A 19,275-nucleotide genomic window follows, 5' to 3' on the forward strand; every position below is an offset into this window, starting at 1 on the left:
TCAGGGGGGCTGTCCCCATTGGGTGTCCCCTGCCTGGCCCCTCTGCACTGACAGGGCCAGAGCCTCGGTCTCTATGAGATCCAGAGCTCCAGCTGGGAGTCAAAATGTATCTCGCTGCCCAGCTGAGCACAAGACAGCTTTGAGCCAGTACGAGAGGTTGGAAAGGTGGCCCCACAGAGCACGTGGAGGAGCTGGTTGAAACTTCCAGTCGCCAGTAGTGAGAGATCCGTAGGGCGGGACCCCCACCACCCCTGCGGGTGGGCACCAGGGCCCTTGGAGTAGATTGAGCAGCCCTCCCCACGGGCTCTTTGACTTTGCCAGCTTCCACCCCCTCCACCCTAACTGTTGTAATTAACCTCATCGGATCCTTGCAAGCTTCGCCTTCATGCATGCATTCAGTGGGCACTCACTGAGCGCCTGCTGTGTGCCGGGCATTGTCGTAGGTGCCCGTGAACAAAGCAAAACCAGACAAGAACGCGTGCCCCCACGGGGCTGGCGTTCTAGGCGGGGACCCAGCCGCCTTTAACGAGTGGGAGCGATCCACGTGAAGGGTTTGGCACAAAACCTGCCAGGAAATAGATCGTTCACAAATGGCGGTGGTTAGTCTTATTGCTACTGCTGTTGCTGTCATTACCGTGAGTGTAATGGGCCCAGTACTTGGGTTTGCCCGTCACCTCCCCCGCTGCATCCCCCGGGGCCCGGATTTAGAATCATTTGGAGGGGAAGGCAGAGGGTGGGTGCGTGGACCCTTTTAGGAGGTCATCTCCCCACCTGGGCTGAGGGAGGCCTGCCCTGCGGGGCAAGGAGCCCACAGCCGCCCCTCTTCTGCCTCCCAGGTAGGTTCAGGCCAGAACCCCGCCAGGCTGAGGCAGGGGGAGCCAATCCCCAGGGCTGTGGGGGAGGGGGAAGAGCTCGAGGCCCCCTGGGCCTCAGCTGCCGCCCCCAAGTGGCCGGGTGACGTGGGTTTGCCCTGCGTGCGATGGTTAATGACTGTTTCTTGTCTTGTCTCTTTTCATGCCTGCTCTTTAAACTGTATATTGGCACAACGCCGTCTGAAAAACTCATCCAATCAAAATGCACTATGAAATTCATTTGTTCATCCATGACGTGGTCTGTGTGTTCATACACCAATGACTATCTCCCAACCCACCACCCCCACTCCCCGCCCGGGAACCGAAACCCATTGGTGTTTTGGCACTGGTTACAAATCAACCTAAAAAACCGCTGAACTCGCCTCCCCAACTGCCCCCCGCCCGCCCGCTCCCCCTCCATCTTCAACATCTGCATCTAGAATCCGGTTGGTCTTACTTCTTTCTGAAGTCTAAATGCCTTACATTAACTGTGAACGCATTTTCCCGTATCAGCACTGCACGTCCCGCCCTGGGCTTTCTGGACTTGGGTTGCCTGATGCATCCCCCTTCCCGGCACCCCTACCCTGTCTGTCTGTCTTCCCACCCACCCCCTCCCTCCTCATTTCTGCAGCCTCTCTCTCTCTCTCTCTCTCTCGTTTTTATTGGGTTCTGAATTAGGCTTTTCTATCTGGGTTGGTTTTCGTCTTTTGCAAAGAAAAGGGTGGTTTTGCCCTCTGGGGCACTTCCCGTAGGACTAACCAGCCGGCTGGGTCTCCCACCCCACGCGTCCCTACACTCAGAGCCCCCAGGACACCCAGTCACTGCTCCTGTCCCCTGATCAGCAGGAAACTCCAGGCCCATGGGTGTGACTGGCCAGAGACGTAAATCTCCAAGCCCAAGGAGGAGGTCTGAGGGCTGGGCAGCACACAAAGACTCTCAGACAAGGGAAACGCGGAACAGAAGGGCCCGGACTCCGCCTGGCCAGACCAGACCCTCTCCCGGAGCCCTGGCCTTCACATGCTCACGTGCCCTCCATACACATGGTCACGGCACATGTGTGCCCTCGCCCCTTTCCCGCACGCACACTCTCTCTCCCTCTCTCTCTTCTTGTGTTCTTCCTCCCTCGCCTCTCCTGTGCGCACACACGCACACACACACACATATGCACACCTGTCCCTCCCTGTCACACCCACCCAGCCTGCACACGCATGCCCATGCCACAGCATACACCATCTCACTTACTCGGCTCCTTGCTCACTTCTCACTCTGGTACATTCCACCTGCCTCCGCCTCGCGCCCACCATCTCTGAGCCCCTCTGAAGGACTCCTGCCAGTGCCACGTGTAGCCATGCAGCAAACGTTGAATGAACACAAATGCGGTGCCCCAAGTGGAGGGGGGACTGGAGTGGACACCCTCACTGCCACCCCCTCACATAAAGTCGAAGTGGGGAGGCCGGGCATCGGTCAGATAGGCACTCAGACCCACCTAAAGGTATAACTGGGTTATGAGCTAAAGAATGAGCAGTGTTAACAAGACACAAGAGTGGAGGGAAGTGCATTTGAGCCCCAGAACAGTACGTGCAAAGGCCCTGTGTCAAGAGGAATCACGCAGGGGTCAGGGTCTGCAAGTTGAGGGAGTGTGGCTGGAGCAGAGAGAGCGAAGGAAGGCTGACCCAGGAACAGTGAAGAGGGCAGAAGGCGATAAGCCCCTGGGGCCTAGTAGAAGCTTGGGAGCATTTAGAGCAGGGGCAGTGTCAGAAGTGTGAGTAGACAGGATGGCCGAGGCTATAAGGCAGTGGCTGGGGGCTGGGGGGCGGGGGGGGCTGGGGGCCAGAGAGGGGCACCAGGAATCCCAGCGAGAGGGGACTGGCCATCTGTGCAGGGGCTCCTCCGGGACCTGGGGATGGATTGGGTCTGGGCTGAAGGAGAAAGGTGCCTGGAGAGCTCTGAGTCTGGCTTGAACTTGGGGACAGAGTTTAGGGAATGCCAGAAGGAACATGCTGGGGGGAGAGGACAGGCGTAGAGCACAATGGTGGCGGGCTTGAGGTGCCTTTAAGAGCACCCTGGAGGAAGTCAGGGAGGCGAGTGGTTATGGGGCCTGGAGGCCAGAGGCCAAGTCCGCTCAGGTGGGGTCGGCCAGGGGCAGGATTATCCCCGGAGCCCTCAGGTGGCTGGCTCCCATGTCCTTCTGAGCTCTTGCGTCCCTGAGCACCACAAGCCTTCGGGGCCTGCATCCCACCCCACCGCCCTTGAACCAGGAGGCACAGGGCAGGCTTGAAGGACAGCACAGCTGCTCCTTCTGGGCTTCGGGGTGGAAAGGTGGGAGCCAGGAAGAGGCAGTCGCCAGTTCTGCGAGCACTTGAAGGACTCGAGGCAGAACCCAGAAGAGACGGAGGGTGGACGAGGGCAGATGAGTCCCCTTCCCCTACCCAGTCACCTGGACCTCTCTCATCTCCACCCCCCTACCTCCCCCATGTGTCTCCTCCCTCAGCTCCAAGAAGGCCAGCATGCTCTCTGCACGCGGCTCCCTGCGAAGCCGCCTTGCTTCTCCCGCATGGTGGCAGGCTTTCCCCCTCCCCGGCTCTGCCCCCAGGCCCCGAGGCTGCTCCAGGGCCCGCCTGCTTCTGCATGATGGACAGAGTTCACATGTTATGACCCGCCCAGTGAAGGGATGGCTTGTACTCTGGGGTTGGCCGGGAGGGGCTGGTGACACCCGGGCCATCGGCCCCGTCCCCAGGTAGAGCTGGGTGGCCAGGCAGGGCTGGGAGTCAGGTCAGTTGGGCACAGGGGGTGACTCTCAGCTGAGTGAGCTGGGTTTGGGAGCTTATTCGAGTCCCCTGGGACATTCTCACGGTGGTTGGGCCCAGATGGTCAAGGTAGGATCTCCCGGCCCCTGCCCCCATCCTAGAGGCCTAAGGGCCAACTGGTGTGTCCCCAGATGCGCCCTAGACTTGGCCAGGAGATCCAGAGGCCTCTTGGCAGCCCCAGAAATCCCGTGGACCCCCATCCCTGCCTCTCGGCTCCCAGGCCGGAGCTAGTACAAGATGCAGAGCTAGTAGCTGGGAAGCCCCCCAGGAGCCACCTAGCAGGAGGCCCACAGACTTCATCGTCCAGACTTTTGAGAACCAAAGGAGTGCTGTGACTGTCTGGGCAACCTATGGGGTCACCCCTGTGCCATTTGGGGGCTGAAGGCCAGGCCAGCGCCCATCTTGCTACCTGGCCTGTATCTACAGCTCCTCCAACCCCCAAGAGCAGGTTCCTGTTAACGCCCCCTGCCTCCAATGCTGGTTGACTGACCAGCAAGGTTTCCGAGTCCACCCGAGGCCGGGCCCTCTGACTCCCAATGCTTCTGGCATCGAAGCAGATGCCGCATGCCAGGAAAGCAGGTGCCGTTTCTAGAACGCGGGAACCTGGCAACCCGGAGAGGGCATGTGTGGCCTGTTCTAGTGGGGCCACATCTGAGCCCCAACTAACTTTTGCCAACCTGGATGGCCCAGGCTTGCCGGAAAGCCAGATTTGGGGGAGAAGTCTGATTTTTGAACACTGGCAACCATGTTTAATCGCAACAAAACAAAAGCTGCTCAGGCCCGGCAAGTCCGCTTCATCAGCCAGATTTGGTCCATCGGTGACTTTTAGCTTCCTGTCCCCCCACGGGCGACCCTGAGGCCCCAGCAGACACTCACGCCCCCATCTCCACCTGGTCCCCTTCCCTGGGAAGTTCTCCCGGCTGGGGCGGGAGGAGGTAGAAGCAGTGATGAGACAGGGTCCACCCAGGGAGGTCCTGGGGGCAGGGACAACCCCACCTCCAGCACCGGCCCCTCGGTGGGCCCGGGCTGTTTGCGAGCTCACCCACCCACGGGCGGTGCGTACTTCCTGCTTCCCGCAGGCCTGGTCCCGAGCTACTCCACCCAGCCCCAGAAGCTGAGAAGCCATCCCTGAGAGGGGGGAAAAGGGCCCCAAATGCATCTTCTCCGACTCAGCGGGCAGCGAGGACTCGCCCTGCAGCCGACCAGCCCCAGCTCCCTCCCGTCCTCCCCATTCCCGCTCGCCAAGGGGGTAAGAAAAGATGCTCTTCCGCTTCTCCGATTGGCTCGAGCCGCTGCTCCTCTTGGCCGTGGGGTGAGGTCAGGGCGGGCAGGAGCGGGTGGGCAGCTCGGCAGGGCAGGGCAGGGCAGGGTGCCCGTTGAGTCCCACGACAGATGCATTTCTGGCCCGGAGCGTAACGTGCCCTGGGGCCCCGCACATGTCCACCAGGCCCGAGCGTGCTGGCTAACCCCCACCCCGCCCTGGTGTTTGTGCATCGTATGCGTGTGATGGGTTCGGCAACTTGACCTGCTTCTGTCCTATCCTCAGTGCATTTGGTTGTTGGGAGAAACAAAAACCATCTCGATTATTTTCCTGATTGGATGATTCGGATATATTTTCTTTTCCTTGTTCTTTTGTTATTTCTTCCCCACCCCCACCACCCGGTTCCTTTCTCTTCCTTCCTTTTTCTTTCCTTTTCCCTATTGCGGGTGGGTTGGCTGGGAGGGTTTTTGCTTTTGAGTTGCCTTCCTCTTCCCCCCCCGACCCTTCCCCTCCCTCACCTCCCAAACTTTGTTCCTTTTTCAACGTTTTTTCCTCCGCACCATTGCATTAATAGTGCTTTCTCTCCCTCCTTATTTGGGGTCTGGCTTGCTTTTCCTGTTGGTTGGCTTCATGTAGGGGCCTCTGTGAGTGGTGACGGCTCTGAGCCCCTGGGGGTGGGTGAATGGTCACCCTTTTCTCTCCGTCTCCCCAGAATAACTTCATCAACTTGAGCTTCCTCCGCCTCTTCCGAGCTGCCCGGCTCATCAAACTCCTCCGTCAGGGTTACACCATCCGAATTCTTCTCTGGACCTTTGTGCAGTCCTTCAAGGTGAGCCCCAGAAGCCAGCCTAGGGCTGAGAAGATCATACCCCCACCCCTGCTCTGGCTGAGAGTACACATCAGGTGGAAACGCCCGTGTGGTGCACTTTGCTGAGAATCTGTTTCTCTATGCTGCCTGCCCCTGGGGCGGCTGGAGAGCTCCAAGGGGAACCCCCTGATGCCCTGTGGCCATGGCCTCAAGAGGCCCACCAGGCCCTGACACCTCTCTGGCACAGCCTGGGACCCCCCAACCCCGTGGGGCGGAACGTGGGGACAAGGGAGGGAAATGGTGTGGGTAGGAGCCCCCAACCCCATCCCCAGCACTCTCCTTCACTGCCTTCCTTCCCACCAGGCCCTGCCCTATGTCTGTCTGCTGATTGCCATGCTTTTCTTTATCTACGCCATCATCGGGATGCAGGTGAGTGCCCACCCCTAATGTTCCCAGAGCCCTCCCTAGGAGGGCCACTGTCCTCAGGCTGGGGTGGGTCTGGGAAACCCCGTTTGGAGAGGCAGCCGCGGGATTGAGTGGGGTTTCCCTGGACCCACTGAGGGCATGGCTGCCCCTGATCATCACGCTCCGGTTCTCCAGGTGTTTGGCAACATCGGCATCGATGTGGAGGATGAAGATAGTGATGAGGATGAGTTCCAAATCACTGAGCACAATAACTTCCGGACCTTCTTCCAGGCCCTTATGCTTCTGTTCAGGTGAGAGAGGGGACATGCTTTTCACCCTCCTATTGGGGGGGGCGTGTCCTCTCCCTCTTCTTCTGGTGGGGGCGTGTCCTCTTCTTTCTGTCCAGTGAGGCTTGGGCTAGGCTTGGGGGGGCCCAGGGACACTGGCTGGGCCAAAGCTGAAGGCCCTGGGACTCAAGTGCAGAAGGTATTTTCAGACATTACCTCACTGAATCCTGGCCAGCCTGTGAGGTGGGGATTCCTGGCACCCCCATCTGACAGGTGAGGAAATCGAGGCTTATAGAGTCTGAGGCGTCATTTTCACTCCTGGCTGCCCATTAGAGTTCCTTCATTTGCTCATCAGAGATTTACTGAGCACCTACTGTATGCCAGGCATTGCAGAAGGCATTGGCAGCAAAGCAGAAAGAGATAGTCTCTGCCATCGGATGCTTCTATTCCCATGGGGGAAAAAGGCCATCAGTGAGCCAATGATGGAGAGTGCTAGAAGGGGCTAAAAAAGGTTAAGAGGGAAGTGGAGGCACAAAAGAACAAATAATGTGTGATTCCACTTATAGGAGGTACCTAGAAAGGGCAAATCCACAGAGAAGAAACAGTGGACTAGAGATTGCCAGAGGCTGCACGACTGGACAGTGGGGAGCTAATGTTTAAAGGGGACAAGTTTCCAGTTTGGGATGGATGAAAGATTTCCAGAGGTGGGCAGCAGTGATGAGTGCACAGCATTGTAGCTGTACTGAGCGCCACTTAACTATACCCTTAAAAAATATCTAAAGTGATCAAGTTTATGTGATGTATATTTGGGTACAATAAAAAAATTTAATTTAGCAACAACTAAAGGAACGGACGCTGGTAGGTCACACTTCCCTGGAGACAGGTGACACGTGAAAGATAGAGCTGAAGGAGGGAGCCATGTGGATGTGTGAGGAAGGGCAATCCAGGCAGAAGGTATAGCAAGTGCAAAGGCCCTGAGGCAGGAACACGGTTGTCATGTTTGGGGACAGCAAGGATCCCAGCGTGCCTGGAGCAGAGGGACCCAGTGGGAAGGTAGTAAGAGATGACTATCGTCTGGAGGGACAGGACCTTTTATAACATCCCTACATTCCCAGGTCCCACCCCAGATCAATTGAAACCAAGTCTGTGGGAGTGTGGCTTTGGCACCATCATTGTTGAAAGGCTCCCCATGAGCTTTAATGCACAGCCAAAGGATGAGAATCACCTGTCTTAGGTCCCAAAGAGAAAAGGTGACTTACACTCGACTTGAACTCATGCCAATCCAATCCGGAGCCCGTGCTCTGCTTCCCTGGGGGGGTACTAGTGTCCAAGGCTGGGTGCCCAGGTCCCTGATGCCCCCTCTCTGTTCTCAGGAGTGCCACCGGGGAGGCCTGGCACAACATCATGCTTTCCTGCCTCAGTGGGAAGCCATGCGATAAGAACTCTGGCATCATGACTCCCGAGTGCGGCAATGAATTTGCCTATTTCTACTTCGTTTCCTTCATCTTCCTGTGCTCATTTCTGGTGAGTCTGTGAACATGTGGGCGTGGGCCTCCTGACCCAGCTCCCGCTCAGGGGCGTGGATTTCTCTAGACTGTGTCTGGGTCATGGGTTTGCTCCCTCCACAGTGTCTCTGAGCCAGCCGGGGATCAGGTTAACCGGGGTTTCTCAATGCCGGCGCTGTTGACGCTTGGGGCCGGCTCACTCTCTTGTGTTGAGGAGCCTCGTGCGTTCAGACACTGACGGTGTCCCTGGGGATTGCGGGGAAGGACAGAGCCCCCCCCGCCCGAGAACCACTGGGTTACATTGGGGGAAAAAGTGGCGGCGCTGAGTGCTGGTCCCTCGGCCAGTCTACTTACCCAGGATAATAGTTATGTTCTCCCCTCTCCCTGGAGGAGGATCTCTTAAGCAGAGGAGATTTAATGCAGGGATCGGCTACACGGGGGTGAAAGAGAAATAGAAAATACTGAAGCCACCCAGAATTCCTGGCTGCAGGAAGGCCAGGACTGGAGAGTTAAAAGGAAACTCTCCCAGCCCCACTGGGTGCACTGACCCAGCCCCACGCCCCGGGGCACCGCTGAGGGGGCGCCAGCACCATGGCAGTCTGCTCCCCCTACACCATTGCAGGCAGTGATGGTTTCCTGTGGCTGCTGGTGAAAAAGGACCACAAACTGGGTGGCTTAAAGCAACAAAGCTTTAGCCTCTCACAGATCTGGAGGCTAAAACCCATCAAGGCATTGGCAGGGCCCTGCTCACTCTACGGCTCCAGGGGAGAATCCTGAGACTCCTTCTTCCCAGGCCTCTCCCAGCCTCTGACAGCCCCAGGCACTCCTTGGCTGTGGCCACCTCCCTCCAGTCTCTGCCTCGGTCTTCACATGGCCGCTCCCCTGTGTGTCTGTGTCCAGATTTCTCTCTTAGGGGGACAGCAGTCCGATCAGATCAAGGGCCCGCCCTAATACAGTATGACCTGTTCCTAACTTGATGACATCACCAAAACTCCTTTCCCAAGTAAAGCCACATTCACAGGTACCAGGCATTAGGATTTGAAGCTGTCTCTTGAGGGGGACACAGTGCAACCCACAGTTCAACCCGCAGTACAGCAAAAGGAGTCTCTTCTCCTGCCCTTCCCGGTCTGGTTTCCTGACCGTGGCTCCCACCAGCAGGATATAAGAAGCCAACCGCCGAGGGAGTGCAGGAGATGTACAGACCCCGGGCGTCTGACGTAAAAGCCCAGCACCCTCTCCCTCTTCACACCAGCGGCCTCACACTGAGAGGTTTGCAGCCTCTACCTCCCAGCATCTACAGCTGTTGACCCAAAGGGTCCATTGTCCAGTTCCAAATTCCCAGAAGGGTCTGAAAGGGCCAGCCCAGCCTCTGGTCAAATGGCCACCCTTGTCCACACAGCTATGGGTACATGTGGGGACAACGTCTTATAATACAGCCCATCTTGGAAGGGCAAGCCCCCGGAGGCCATCTGCACTTAACCATCACCGCCCCCGCCAAAGGGCACGGATTTCTTTTTTGTTCACTGCTAGATCTCCAGCACCTAGGACAGCGACTGGCACACAGCAGGTGCTCAATTGGTATCATGAAAATGAGTTAAAAATTGAGTCACTGAAGTTAGGGACACCGAGGATTATGGGTTATTTGTGAAGCACCTACTATGTTTACATCTCAGCATTTATTTAATACCTACTACATGCCAGGTCGGATGCCAGGCACTGGGGTACGATGGCAGAACACGGTTCTCCAGTCTGCAGGGGTGATAGGGAGATAAGATGGCAGATAATAGCTATATGGTCTGATATGTGCTGTGATGAGGGGATTCAGACTGAGGGAAGGAAGATTTCAAAGAGTGGCCTGCAGGGATGGTGAGCAGGCGCCAGAACCGTTTTAATCAAGTTGGTTGAAGGCAGCAGAAACTTGACTGAAGTAAGCAGCATACACAGTTCACGGACTCGTGTAACTGAAAGGTCCAGGCGAGGCTGGAGCCAGGCAGGCAGACCCCATCCTCTGCTCTTCTCCACACAGGCTGCGTTCTCAGACTTTCTCCTTGTGGAGGCAAAATGGCAGCCAGAGTGTCAGCACAGATCCCAGGGAAGGCCTTCATTGGCCACCTTGGGTCATGTGCCCCTCCCTAACCAATCACAGACCTGGGTTACATGGCCATAAAATGAGGATTGGCCACACCCGGGTACAGCCTCTTAAGTATAAAGGAGGGAGTTCCCCAGATGCTGCTACCCATGGGGAGACAGATCATGATGTTGATTAAAGGAGCAACATTTGCAAAGACTTAGAGGCAAGATGATACAAGCTAAGGGCTAGAAGAAAATGTGAAAAGGTGCCACTGGATGCAGATGGCAGCAGGAAAATTCACCCATCCATCCATCCACCCATCCATCCACCCACCCACCCACCCATCCACCCATCTATCCATCCACCCATCCACCCATCCATCCAAGAAAAATTTGCTTACTGTGTGCTGGAGCTGGGAATACAGCCCACAAGGAGCACTCACTTTGGCCTTGTTGGGGGATAGGTGTGGGAAGATTTGGGGTCATGGCGGTCCCGTGAGGTTGGCCCCCATTTCACATGGCCTCTCCCCCTTCTCTCTCCAACTCTGTCTGTCCATCATTATTGGTCTTTGTCTCTTTGTATTCCTCTCTGTCGCCATCTTTGCCTCTCTCTGTCCCGTCTCCATACCCCCATCTGTTTCTGGGCTCCCTGTGTGAGTATGTGTCTTTCCTCTCTACCGCCCCCCATCTTTCTCTTTCTCTTTCTCTGTCTCCCTTTCCCCATCTCACCTCTCTCTCTCTCTCTCTCTCTCTCTCTGGGCCCCTGTGTATGTGTGTTTGGGTGTGTCTCGCTCTCCCCCACTCCCTCTTGGACCCCGGGGTCCCCACAGATGCTGAACCTCTTTGTCGCCGTCATCATGGACAACTTTGAGTACCTCACCCGAGATTCCTCCATCCTGGGCCCTCACCACCTGGATGAGTACGTGCGTGTCTGGGCCGAGTACGACCCTGCAGCGTGGTAAGGAGTCACCCGAGTCCTCCAGCCACATGGCCCGCCTTTCTCTGCCACTAAAATCCCCTAGACTATGTCAAGGCCCAGACTTTGGGCCACTGGGTCCCTAGGGAGCTAGCTGGGATCTCAGAGGGGGGTCAGCCTAGAGGGAAGAGAGGAGAGTCAATGCCCTCACACACTGCAGGTGAATCGGTTGGCTACCACCCCTGCCCAAGCCCCAGGCTTCCTGGGAGATGAGAGGAGTTGAGTATTGAGGATTTTGAGAATTTTGCCTCCCGTGAATCCCCCCCACCCCCCGCCCCTCACAGAGAGGCCTCCAGATGATGAGGACAAGCAGGCCAGGCCCCGGGGAGGAAGCCAGAGGCCTCTCAGCCTCTGCTCTACTGGGAGCCACAGGAAAGGGGCCGGCCTGGCTCCCTTGGCAGATGCACTTGACCGTGAGATCGGAGTCATGTGGGTGCAAGTGACCACACAAGGTCACTGCAGAAGACATAGAGCCTCCGTGGCCCTTGCATCTTCACAGTCGCAAAGGGCGTGAGCTCTCCTGCCCTTAGGCACCAGATGCTCCCTCCTGACTGACAAGTGGTGGCTGCAGAGGGGTGTCTCCACCCGGTGCCGCATGGAACAGCATGAGCCTTGCAGGGTCCCTCAGAGGAGCCGTCCTGAACCTCCGAGCCCACCAACCACTAACAGGGGAGTCTAGTTCAGACTGGGCTTGGGGCCTGAGAAAGCCTTAGTGGGGGCCCTCGGCAGCCTGGGAGGTGGAGGGGAGGCCTCAGGAGGAGGGTAGGGAGGAGTCCCCTCTTTGCCCTTCCTGCAGCCCCAGACAAGCCCTCCGTGAAACCAAGAGCCTGGGGTGAGCCACGGGTCTGGGGCTTGACTTTTTGGCTGGTTCCTAACTCTTCCTCTTTTGATTTTAGGTCACAGCAGTTGGATGCTGTCCCCTTGTCCTCTATTCCATGAGCTCCCCCCAGTGTAGCCCATGTAGCTTGTGGAGAGAGAACCCTGGGGGAGGGCCACCCCCCCCACACCAGCCCAGAGCATTCACACACCCCAACTGAGACCCTCTGCCCTGGGGTCTGCGAGTGTCCGGGAACAGGTCAGGGACCTTCCCTCATCCCAAGTCTCCCCCCACCCCTTCAGCCAGGGGGTCCCCTGCCCCTGGCGTCATGGCCTCGCCGTGTGCGCGGGGAGCCAGCAAGAGCACAGCCTCACCCCTGCCTCCACTAACCCCTGTCTTCTCCTTTCAGCGGGCGGATTCATTATAAGGATATGTACAGTTTATTGCGCGTGATATCTCCCCCTCTCGGCTTAGGCAAGAAATGTCCTCATAGGGTTGCTTGCAAGGTTTGATTTCCACTAAAACCTGCTAGCATCCATGGAATGAGTGTGGCTTGGGGTTCTTCAATATATATATTTCATATATATATATCTAAAAAACAGAGCCATCTCTCTTTCTTGCATTAAACTAGAAAATTCTTAGCCAACAGAATGCAGTCACCGTAGACTCAGCGAAGCATGGAACATATCTCTCCGTTCCCTTCAGCCATTTCTGCTTGCTCTTAGCTGAAGCTGCCCATCTCAGGGTCTCACCGGCACCCCAAATCAGACACATCTGGGGGGGTCAGAAGTGTGCATTGACCCCCCCAATCACCTCCACTCTCTCCCCGCTCCACCCTTTACCTCCCAAAGCCCCCAGCCCTCCTCCCACCGCCCTAGTACCCCCCCCTCCCCGTCTAGGCCCCCTCAGAGACCAGCCTCAGCCAAACCAGAGAACTTTACCCAATTTTTAAAATAACACTAAGCCAAAGCATTCAAAATGAGAAGCACCCCCCCCTTCCTCCACACCCCACCAGAACCGTAGCTCAGAGTCAAAACTGAATCTGACTTTTCTCTTTTCTCTTTCTCTCTCCCTGCTGGTGAGCAGTGAAATAATCTTTTTTTTTTTTTTAATTCCCTTCTCTTCCATTTTTTTCTCCTGTTTTCCATTTGTTTGAAATATCTATTTTATTGTTCTCTGCATCTTTCTCTCTATTTTTTCGGCTCATGTGGTTTTTTTTGTTGTTGTTTGTTGGTTTTGGTTTGTTTGTTTTTTTGGTTTGGTTTTTTGGGTTTTATTTTTGGTTTGGTTCTTGCTTTTGTTTTTTTTTTTTTTCCTTTGGTTTCTTCCTCTCCCCTCCTCTTCCTTTGGTTCTCCGTTCCCACCCCGTTTTGTTTTCGGTGCTGCCAGGGGCCGCATGCCTTACCCGGACATGTATCAGATGCTGAGACACATGTCTCCGCCCCTGGGTCTGGGGAAGAAGTGTCCGGCCAGAGTGGCTTACAAGGTAGTCTACCCTTGCCGACCACCAGCGTCGGGCACTGGGAATTTTTCAGTGCTGACCAGGAACAACCAGCCAAGTTTCTTTTTCCAGAGTTACTCTTCTTTTTTTCTTTTTCTTTTTTTTCCCCCTTTCCTCCTCGAGTAAATGGATCATGACCGTCCCTTTGACCCTAAGCAGCACACTGTGTCCGTCTTTTCTGATGAGTGTGTCTTGGTGTTTTGAGACTCCATTATGGCCGACACGCCAGGGGGGAGGGGGAGGGGAGCCCCCGGTCCCCTCGCACCTGGTCCCCTGGGAACCAAATTGAACACAAACATGTTTCGGAGGGATCACCACCTCACCTCCTTTCTGCCCACCCAGAGCAGCTCCCACGCCCAGGCCGGCGCAGGTACCTCACGGCAAGGAGCTTTGGCCCCAACAAGGCCAGGCCCTGGCCTCCCCCATCTTTTGTATCTTGAGTCTCCCGGGTCCAGCACCCCCCCCCCCACCTACACCTGAAGCTGATCTCTGACCTAGGGCCTTGGGGGATTCGAGACCTCCTGAGGAGTACCCAGAGCCTCTCCTCCCTCCACCTCTCCCTTCCCCCCAAAATTGCCCCCATCCCTATGCCACCCGTTCTCCCCAAGACACCCCAACATATGCCTCTCCATTGTTCCAGAGTGGGCAGGCAGGCCGCAGCTGGACCCCTGGACCGTGGCACCCTGATGCAGGCCATGCACGCTGCCTTGGCGGGGGCCTGGGGCGGGCAGGCACCATGGCCGATCGGGAGACAGTGCATGTTGGCTGAAAGAGCAAGGGTCCTGCCGCCAGGCGGCTGGGCCCCCCTCCCCCCGACCCCTGTCCTGGAACCTCCCTTGGCACCCAAGGACAGATGCTCTGTTCCCTCCAGCTCATCCACGAGAAGTTCAGGGGTGACCTTTAAAATGGCCTACCCCCTCCCAGAAAACGGCCCCATCATTCCATTCTCCCATCCACCCTGGCCCTCCCTGTGTCCTTCTGTTAATGCATTCCTTCCTGCCCCGGTGGCCATCTCACTGCGACCTCATTCCCCCTCCTCCCCCTCCCCCTCCTCTCCCCCCTCCTCCTCCCCCTCCTCCTCCTCCCCCTCCTCCTCGTCCTTCCCAGTCCAGGCTGGAAAGACGCTGCCCCACCTGCGTCTCCTAGTGCCAGTCCCTCCTCTCACTTTCCTTTTGTCCCTTCTCTTGGTCTCTGCTTGGCTCTGTGTGTGTGCGCATGCGTGAGAGAGAGAGAGAGAGAGAGACAGCCCCTTCGCTTCCTGGGCTCTGTGCAGGGCCACCGGGAGTCTATCATAAGGCACCTTTGTGCAAATTTGAAAAGGACACCCTTTCCACACAACACGTCTGTTGGAAAATTGTTGTAATCCACCCACATGGTAAGAACAAGAAACCTCCCTGTTACCAACTCAGAAGTTGTCATTTGTATACACAAATCCATGATTTCTAAGACGGTGAGCCCTTTGTGCAGTGCACAGCCTGCACAGCTGTGCACAGCGACCCAGCCTGTGTGTGTTTCTGTGTCTACCACCTCCCTCCCTGCCTCCCTGCCCCCATCCCCCCACACCCATCCCTCTGTGTGTTTTGACCTGGGTTTGCCATCCCTCTTCCCATCTCCAGCTCTGTGTTTCCTGCTGACATGTGTGGGAATCCCCCCCCCCAACCCCATGAACACCTAACCTAACTCGCCCTCAACCCCCATCTCCATGCCACCTCCGCCTGGGCTGGTGCTCGCCGGTCCAGTATCCTCTCCTACATCACCAAGCACGGGGGGACAGAGCCCCTGCTTGGGACATGGGGAGTCTTTCCTTCCCCGGGGCCACGGGACTGCCCCCTCCCCCTCCCCCCTGCCATCGCACCGAGCCAAGACCCGGACATGCCCCTGAGATAACACTTCCCACGGAGCTATGAATGAGTCTCGAGATTCCGTCTGCACGCGCGCCCCTGTCTGCTGCTCTGTGTGTCTCGGCCTCGCTGCATGTCTGCGAGGGGCCGCCCCGTCAGCGTGGGGGGGCCGCCTGCCTGCTGCTTCGCGGAGGAATGATGTGGTCTGTGCCCCTCCGGTCTGGTCTGGGCCGAGCCGGGGGTGGGGGTGGGGAGCCGGCGGCCCGCCCCCACCGCGGCTGTGGCCGTGGCCCCCGTGCCTGGCTGCTGCACGTGCTGCTGAGATCCGGCCTGCGCCCTTCTTCCGGGTCGGAACGGGCCGAGCGGCCCAGGAGAACTCTGGAGCAGGGCGAGGAGGGGGCTGGGCCAGGCCGGAAACGGCACCGGGAAGGGCAGGGGCTCCCGGCGTAGCAGAGCCCCCAGAGCCCTCCGACGGGCCGGGGGAGCTCCGGGGACAGGTAGCTCGAGGGTGGGGCCACCTCAGCCACTGCCTCCAGAGTTCTTCCTGGGGCCCCCCAGGTCGTGCGGGTGTGGCTCTCGGGGGCACGAGGGTGCCTGGGAGTGACTGCCCTCGCCTTTGGTTTTCTGTAGAGGCTCCTTCGCATGGACCTGCCCGTGGCCGATGACAACACCGTGCACTTCAACTCCACCCTCATGGCTCTGATCCGCACGGCCCTGGACATCAAGATCGCCAAGGGTAAGGGCAGGGGCCGAGCGGGGAGGTGGGACCGGATGGAACTGGGGCCTGGGAGGGGCGAGCCATGGGCAGCAGGGATTCCCCCCCTCCCCCCCCGCAGCCAGAGGAGCCCTGGCCCTCTCCGATCTTCACCCACTCCCCGCGCTCACTCGGCACACATCTCGGCTCACTTCCTGTGCGCCGGTGGCTGCTGGAAGTGAGCGGGGGTGGGGGTCGGGGGGGAGGAACGTGGCAGCTCATGCTTCTAGAGGGAGAGGCTTCCCTGAGGAGGTTCTGAAGGACTCACGTGGACAGGCGGGGAGAAAGCGCCCCAGCAGGTGCAAAGGCCCTGGGGTAGGAGGCCACCCGTGGCTGTGTTGAACTGACTTGTCCTCTGAGAGAGGGCGGGGGGGGGGGGGGTGGCTGCAGCATCTAAAGCAGAGGAGGGACCTGGACCTGATCTGACTCACCTTCAAATGGGCTCCACCTGGCCACGGGGCAGAACGACCAGGAGGAGGTCAGGGTGGAGGCCACGGACATAAAAATAATCCGGGTGAATGCAGGAGGGCTGCCTAGACTCGGGATGTGGAGTGTTGAGAGAGATCCTGGCTATTTCCGGAGAGCTGGTCAACCCAATGGCCGATGTAGGGTGTGAGGGGAAGTGAGGAGTCAAGGTCACTCCCAGGGCTTAGGGCCTAAGGACCAGGACAGAGCTGTGGTCGCTGAGACCAGGAAATGGTGGGAGGGGCAGATCTGGGGCAAAGGAAGGACAGGCGGGCGCTGTCGGCCCAGGGACACAGGGTGGGCAGAGAGCTTCTACTTCCGGTGGGGAAGGCTCTGAAGGAGGGGAGGTAAGGTGTCTTCCCGGCTGGGCTGAAGATAGAAAGTCCGGAGGCATCAGATGCCGACAGATTTTAAGCCAGGAGACCAGACAGGCTGTCCGAGGAGATAAGTGTGAACTGAGAGACCCCAAGGGGAGGGACACAAGAGTGGGCGGCAATTCTCTGGTAATTGGGTGAGACAGTCATGTTCTGTGGGCCCATCCTGCCCACCTGCCCTGTCCTCGCTGTAAACCCGGGCAGCTGAGATCTCCCTCTCCGAGCCGCCGGCCGTGTATTAGTCAGCCGTGCCACATAACAAATGGCCACAAACAGAACAGCTTAACACACCCGCTTATGAGCTCTCGGGTCTGTAGGGCAGAAGCCTTAGGAGGGCTCAACGGGACTGTCCATTGAGGGTCCCTCAGGGCCAAAATCAAGCTGTTGGCCAGGCTGGGCTCTTCTCGGGAAGCTCTTGGGGGCGGGGGGGGGGGAGGATGTACTTCCAAAGTCATTCAGGTGTTGGCAGAATTCAGTCCCTTGTAGCTGGAGGACTGAGGTCCTGTTTCACTGCCGGCATTTAGCCAAGGGCTGCACCTAAGGCCCTGATCTTCTGTGCACTCCAGACCTCTGACTTCTGCCGCCAGAAAAAGCAGGTAGCTTTTCAGTGTTTCACCTGATTAAGCCTGGCCCACCCAGATAATCTCTGTACCTTACAGTGAGCCGACTTAGGACTTCCGTTCCTTTTGCAGAGCCCTTACAGAGCAGTCCGCAGACTAGCATTTGACTGAATGACCAGACTCTTAGGGCAGGAGGCAGGGACAGCTTTAGAATTCTGCTGCCACGGTTCCCTCACCTGTAAAATGGGTCTCCCCATTTTACACCCACTCTTGGTATGTGACGCCTTGGTGACCCAGCTGCTGTTTCTCTCCGGGGACCTGTTCAGGTGTCCCAAGGGAACCCAAGACTCCGGTTCAGTCATTTACTAGAAAGACTCCGAGCTGAGAGGCACTGTTTAACTCACGGTCACAGTTGATTTCAGCAGGAGGAAACAGGTTAAAATCTGCAAAGGAGGGGGCGCCTGGGGGGCTCAGTCGGTCGAATGGCTGGTTCTCTATTTCGGCTCAGGTCATGATCTGATGGTCGTGGGCCCCACGTCGGGCTCCCTGCTGAGCACGGAGCCTTCCTCAGGTTCTCTCTCTCTCTCCCTCTGCTCCTTTTCCCTACTTGTGGTCTCTCTCTCAAAAAAATAAATAAAATTTTAAAATAAAATGTGCAGAGGGGAGGCCCATGGGTCAGGGTCCCCTGCTCGTGAAGTCGCACGGGCAGCGCCCGGAAGCCTCTCCTGGTCTCCAGCAACCGTGTGCGACGGCCCGGACACAGCCCACCACGGAGGCCCCCCCCCCCGAGCTTGGGTGACCAGTGTGCCTCGGGGGTTGGTCAAATAGGCCGGGCTGACCTTGGTGACTCAGACTCCAGCCACTCCGGAGGGCACACTAAGGGTGTCACGTGGCCCCGACACACACACACACACACACACACACACACACCCGTAAATCACACTGTTAGAATAACCGATCTTGTGTGGCCAAGGCCCTCAGATAAAGACTTTTATCACGCGGGACACTCTAGGCCCCCTGCCCTCCTGCTCCCCCCGCTCCCCACACACACCCCTGCCCTCCTGCTCCCCCACGCCCCCCTGCACTCCTGCCCCCCGCAGCCAGACTACGAGGGCAGAAACCCAGTTAGCAGATGAAAACCCCCAGCCACACACTAACACTTTGACTTCCACTGAGAGTGGAAAGCGAGAGCTTTATTTTTTTTTTAATGTTTGCTTATTTTGAGAGACAAAGAGAGAGAGAGAGAGCGAGCAGGGGAAGGGGAGGGGCGGAGAGGGAGGGAGGGAGAGACAGAGAATCCCAGCCAAGCTCTGTGCTGACAGCATGGGCATGAGGCTCAGAGTCACGAACCAGGAGATCACGACCTGATCACGACCTGGAATTCAGAGTCAGACGCTGAACCGACCAAGCCCCCAGGTGCCCCCAGGGAGAGCTCTGTAAACACAGAGTCACCCATGTGCTGCCCGCCCGGACCCTGGGGGACGGGGGTCGCGGTTGGGGGAGGGGCTCACGGAGAAGAGCTAAGCCCGGAGCCGACTCTGCGCCTGCCTGGCGTCCCCCGTGCCCGTGTGGTCCTCGGCCCTGACGTGCCCTGTTGCAAGGTGACCTCAGTTTCCCAAACCAGGAGTGCCTTCTGCCACCGTCTTAGAAGGGGCCACAGTCCCAGCTAAGCCCCCCAAGGGCCAGCCCGGACGCTCGTTCAGGACTCCACGTGGCTGACACCCCCAAGGCCACCGTCCCACCCTCTGGTCCCCCCAAAAACCAGACTCTCTCTGAAGGTGGGGTCTGCCCTGACCTGGAAGGTTCTGAGGTGGGCCTCCTGGCAGCTTACGGGTTTTGCCTGGCCCCCCGCAGAGTGGGTGGCTTCCTGGCCTCCTGTGACCTGCCCAAGACTGATGGCCGTGTTGGCCATGGCACATTGAATGAGAGCATTCACGGAGTGCCTGCTGTGTGCCCGGCCCTGTCACCGGCACGTGGGACGCAGCAGTGACAG

At 57.8% G+C, this 19,275-nt stretch overlaps 1 protein-coding gene across 3 annotated transcripts in view; it reads left to right on the plus strand.

Moving 5' to 3' along the window:
• Positions 1-19,275, plus strand: part of CACNA1A (calcium voltage-gated channel subunit alpha1 A) — a 219,146-nt gene that overhangs the window by 189,687 nt on the left and 10,184 nt on the right. The window contains exons 32-39 of one of the 3 annotated variants that reach the window (XM_039252248.1): positions 1,292-1,297; positions 5,632-5,748; positions 6,091-6,156; positions 6,328-6,443; positions 7,793-7,943; positions 10,825-10,952; positions 13,177-13,273; positions 15,760-15,865. In XM_039252248.1, coding sequence (XP_039108179.1) covers positions 1,292-1,297; positions 5,632-5,748; positions 6,091-6,156; positions 6,328-6,443; positions 7,793-7,943; positions 10,825-10,952; positions 13,177-13,273; positions 15,760-15,865 — 787 coding nt within the window. Of the gene's footprint in view, positions 1-1,291; positions 1,298-5,631; positions 5,749-6,090; positions 6,157-6,327; positions 6,444-7,792; positions 7,944-10,824; positions 10,953-12,196; positions 12,294-13,176; positions 13,274-15,759; positions 15,866-19,275 lie in introns of all 3 variants that reach the window. The other 2 variants (XM_039252246.1, XM_039252247.1) reach the window with 2 other exon arrangements.

Source organism: Hyaena hyaena, unplaced genomic scaffold (genome assembly GCF_003009895.1).
Source record: "Hyaena hyaena isolate Hyena2069 unplaced genomic scaffold, ASM300989v1 scaffold_414, whole genome shotgun sequence".
Classification (NCBI taxonomy): Eukaryota; Metazoa; Chordata; class Mammalia; order Carnivora; family Hyaenidae; genus Hyaena; species Hyaena hyaena.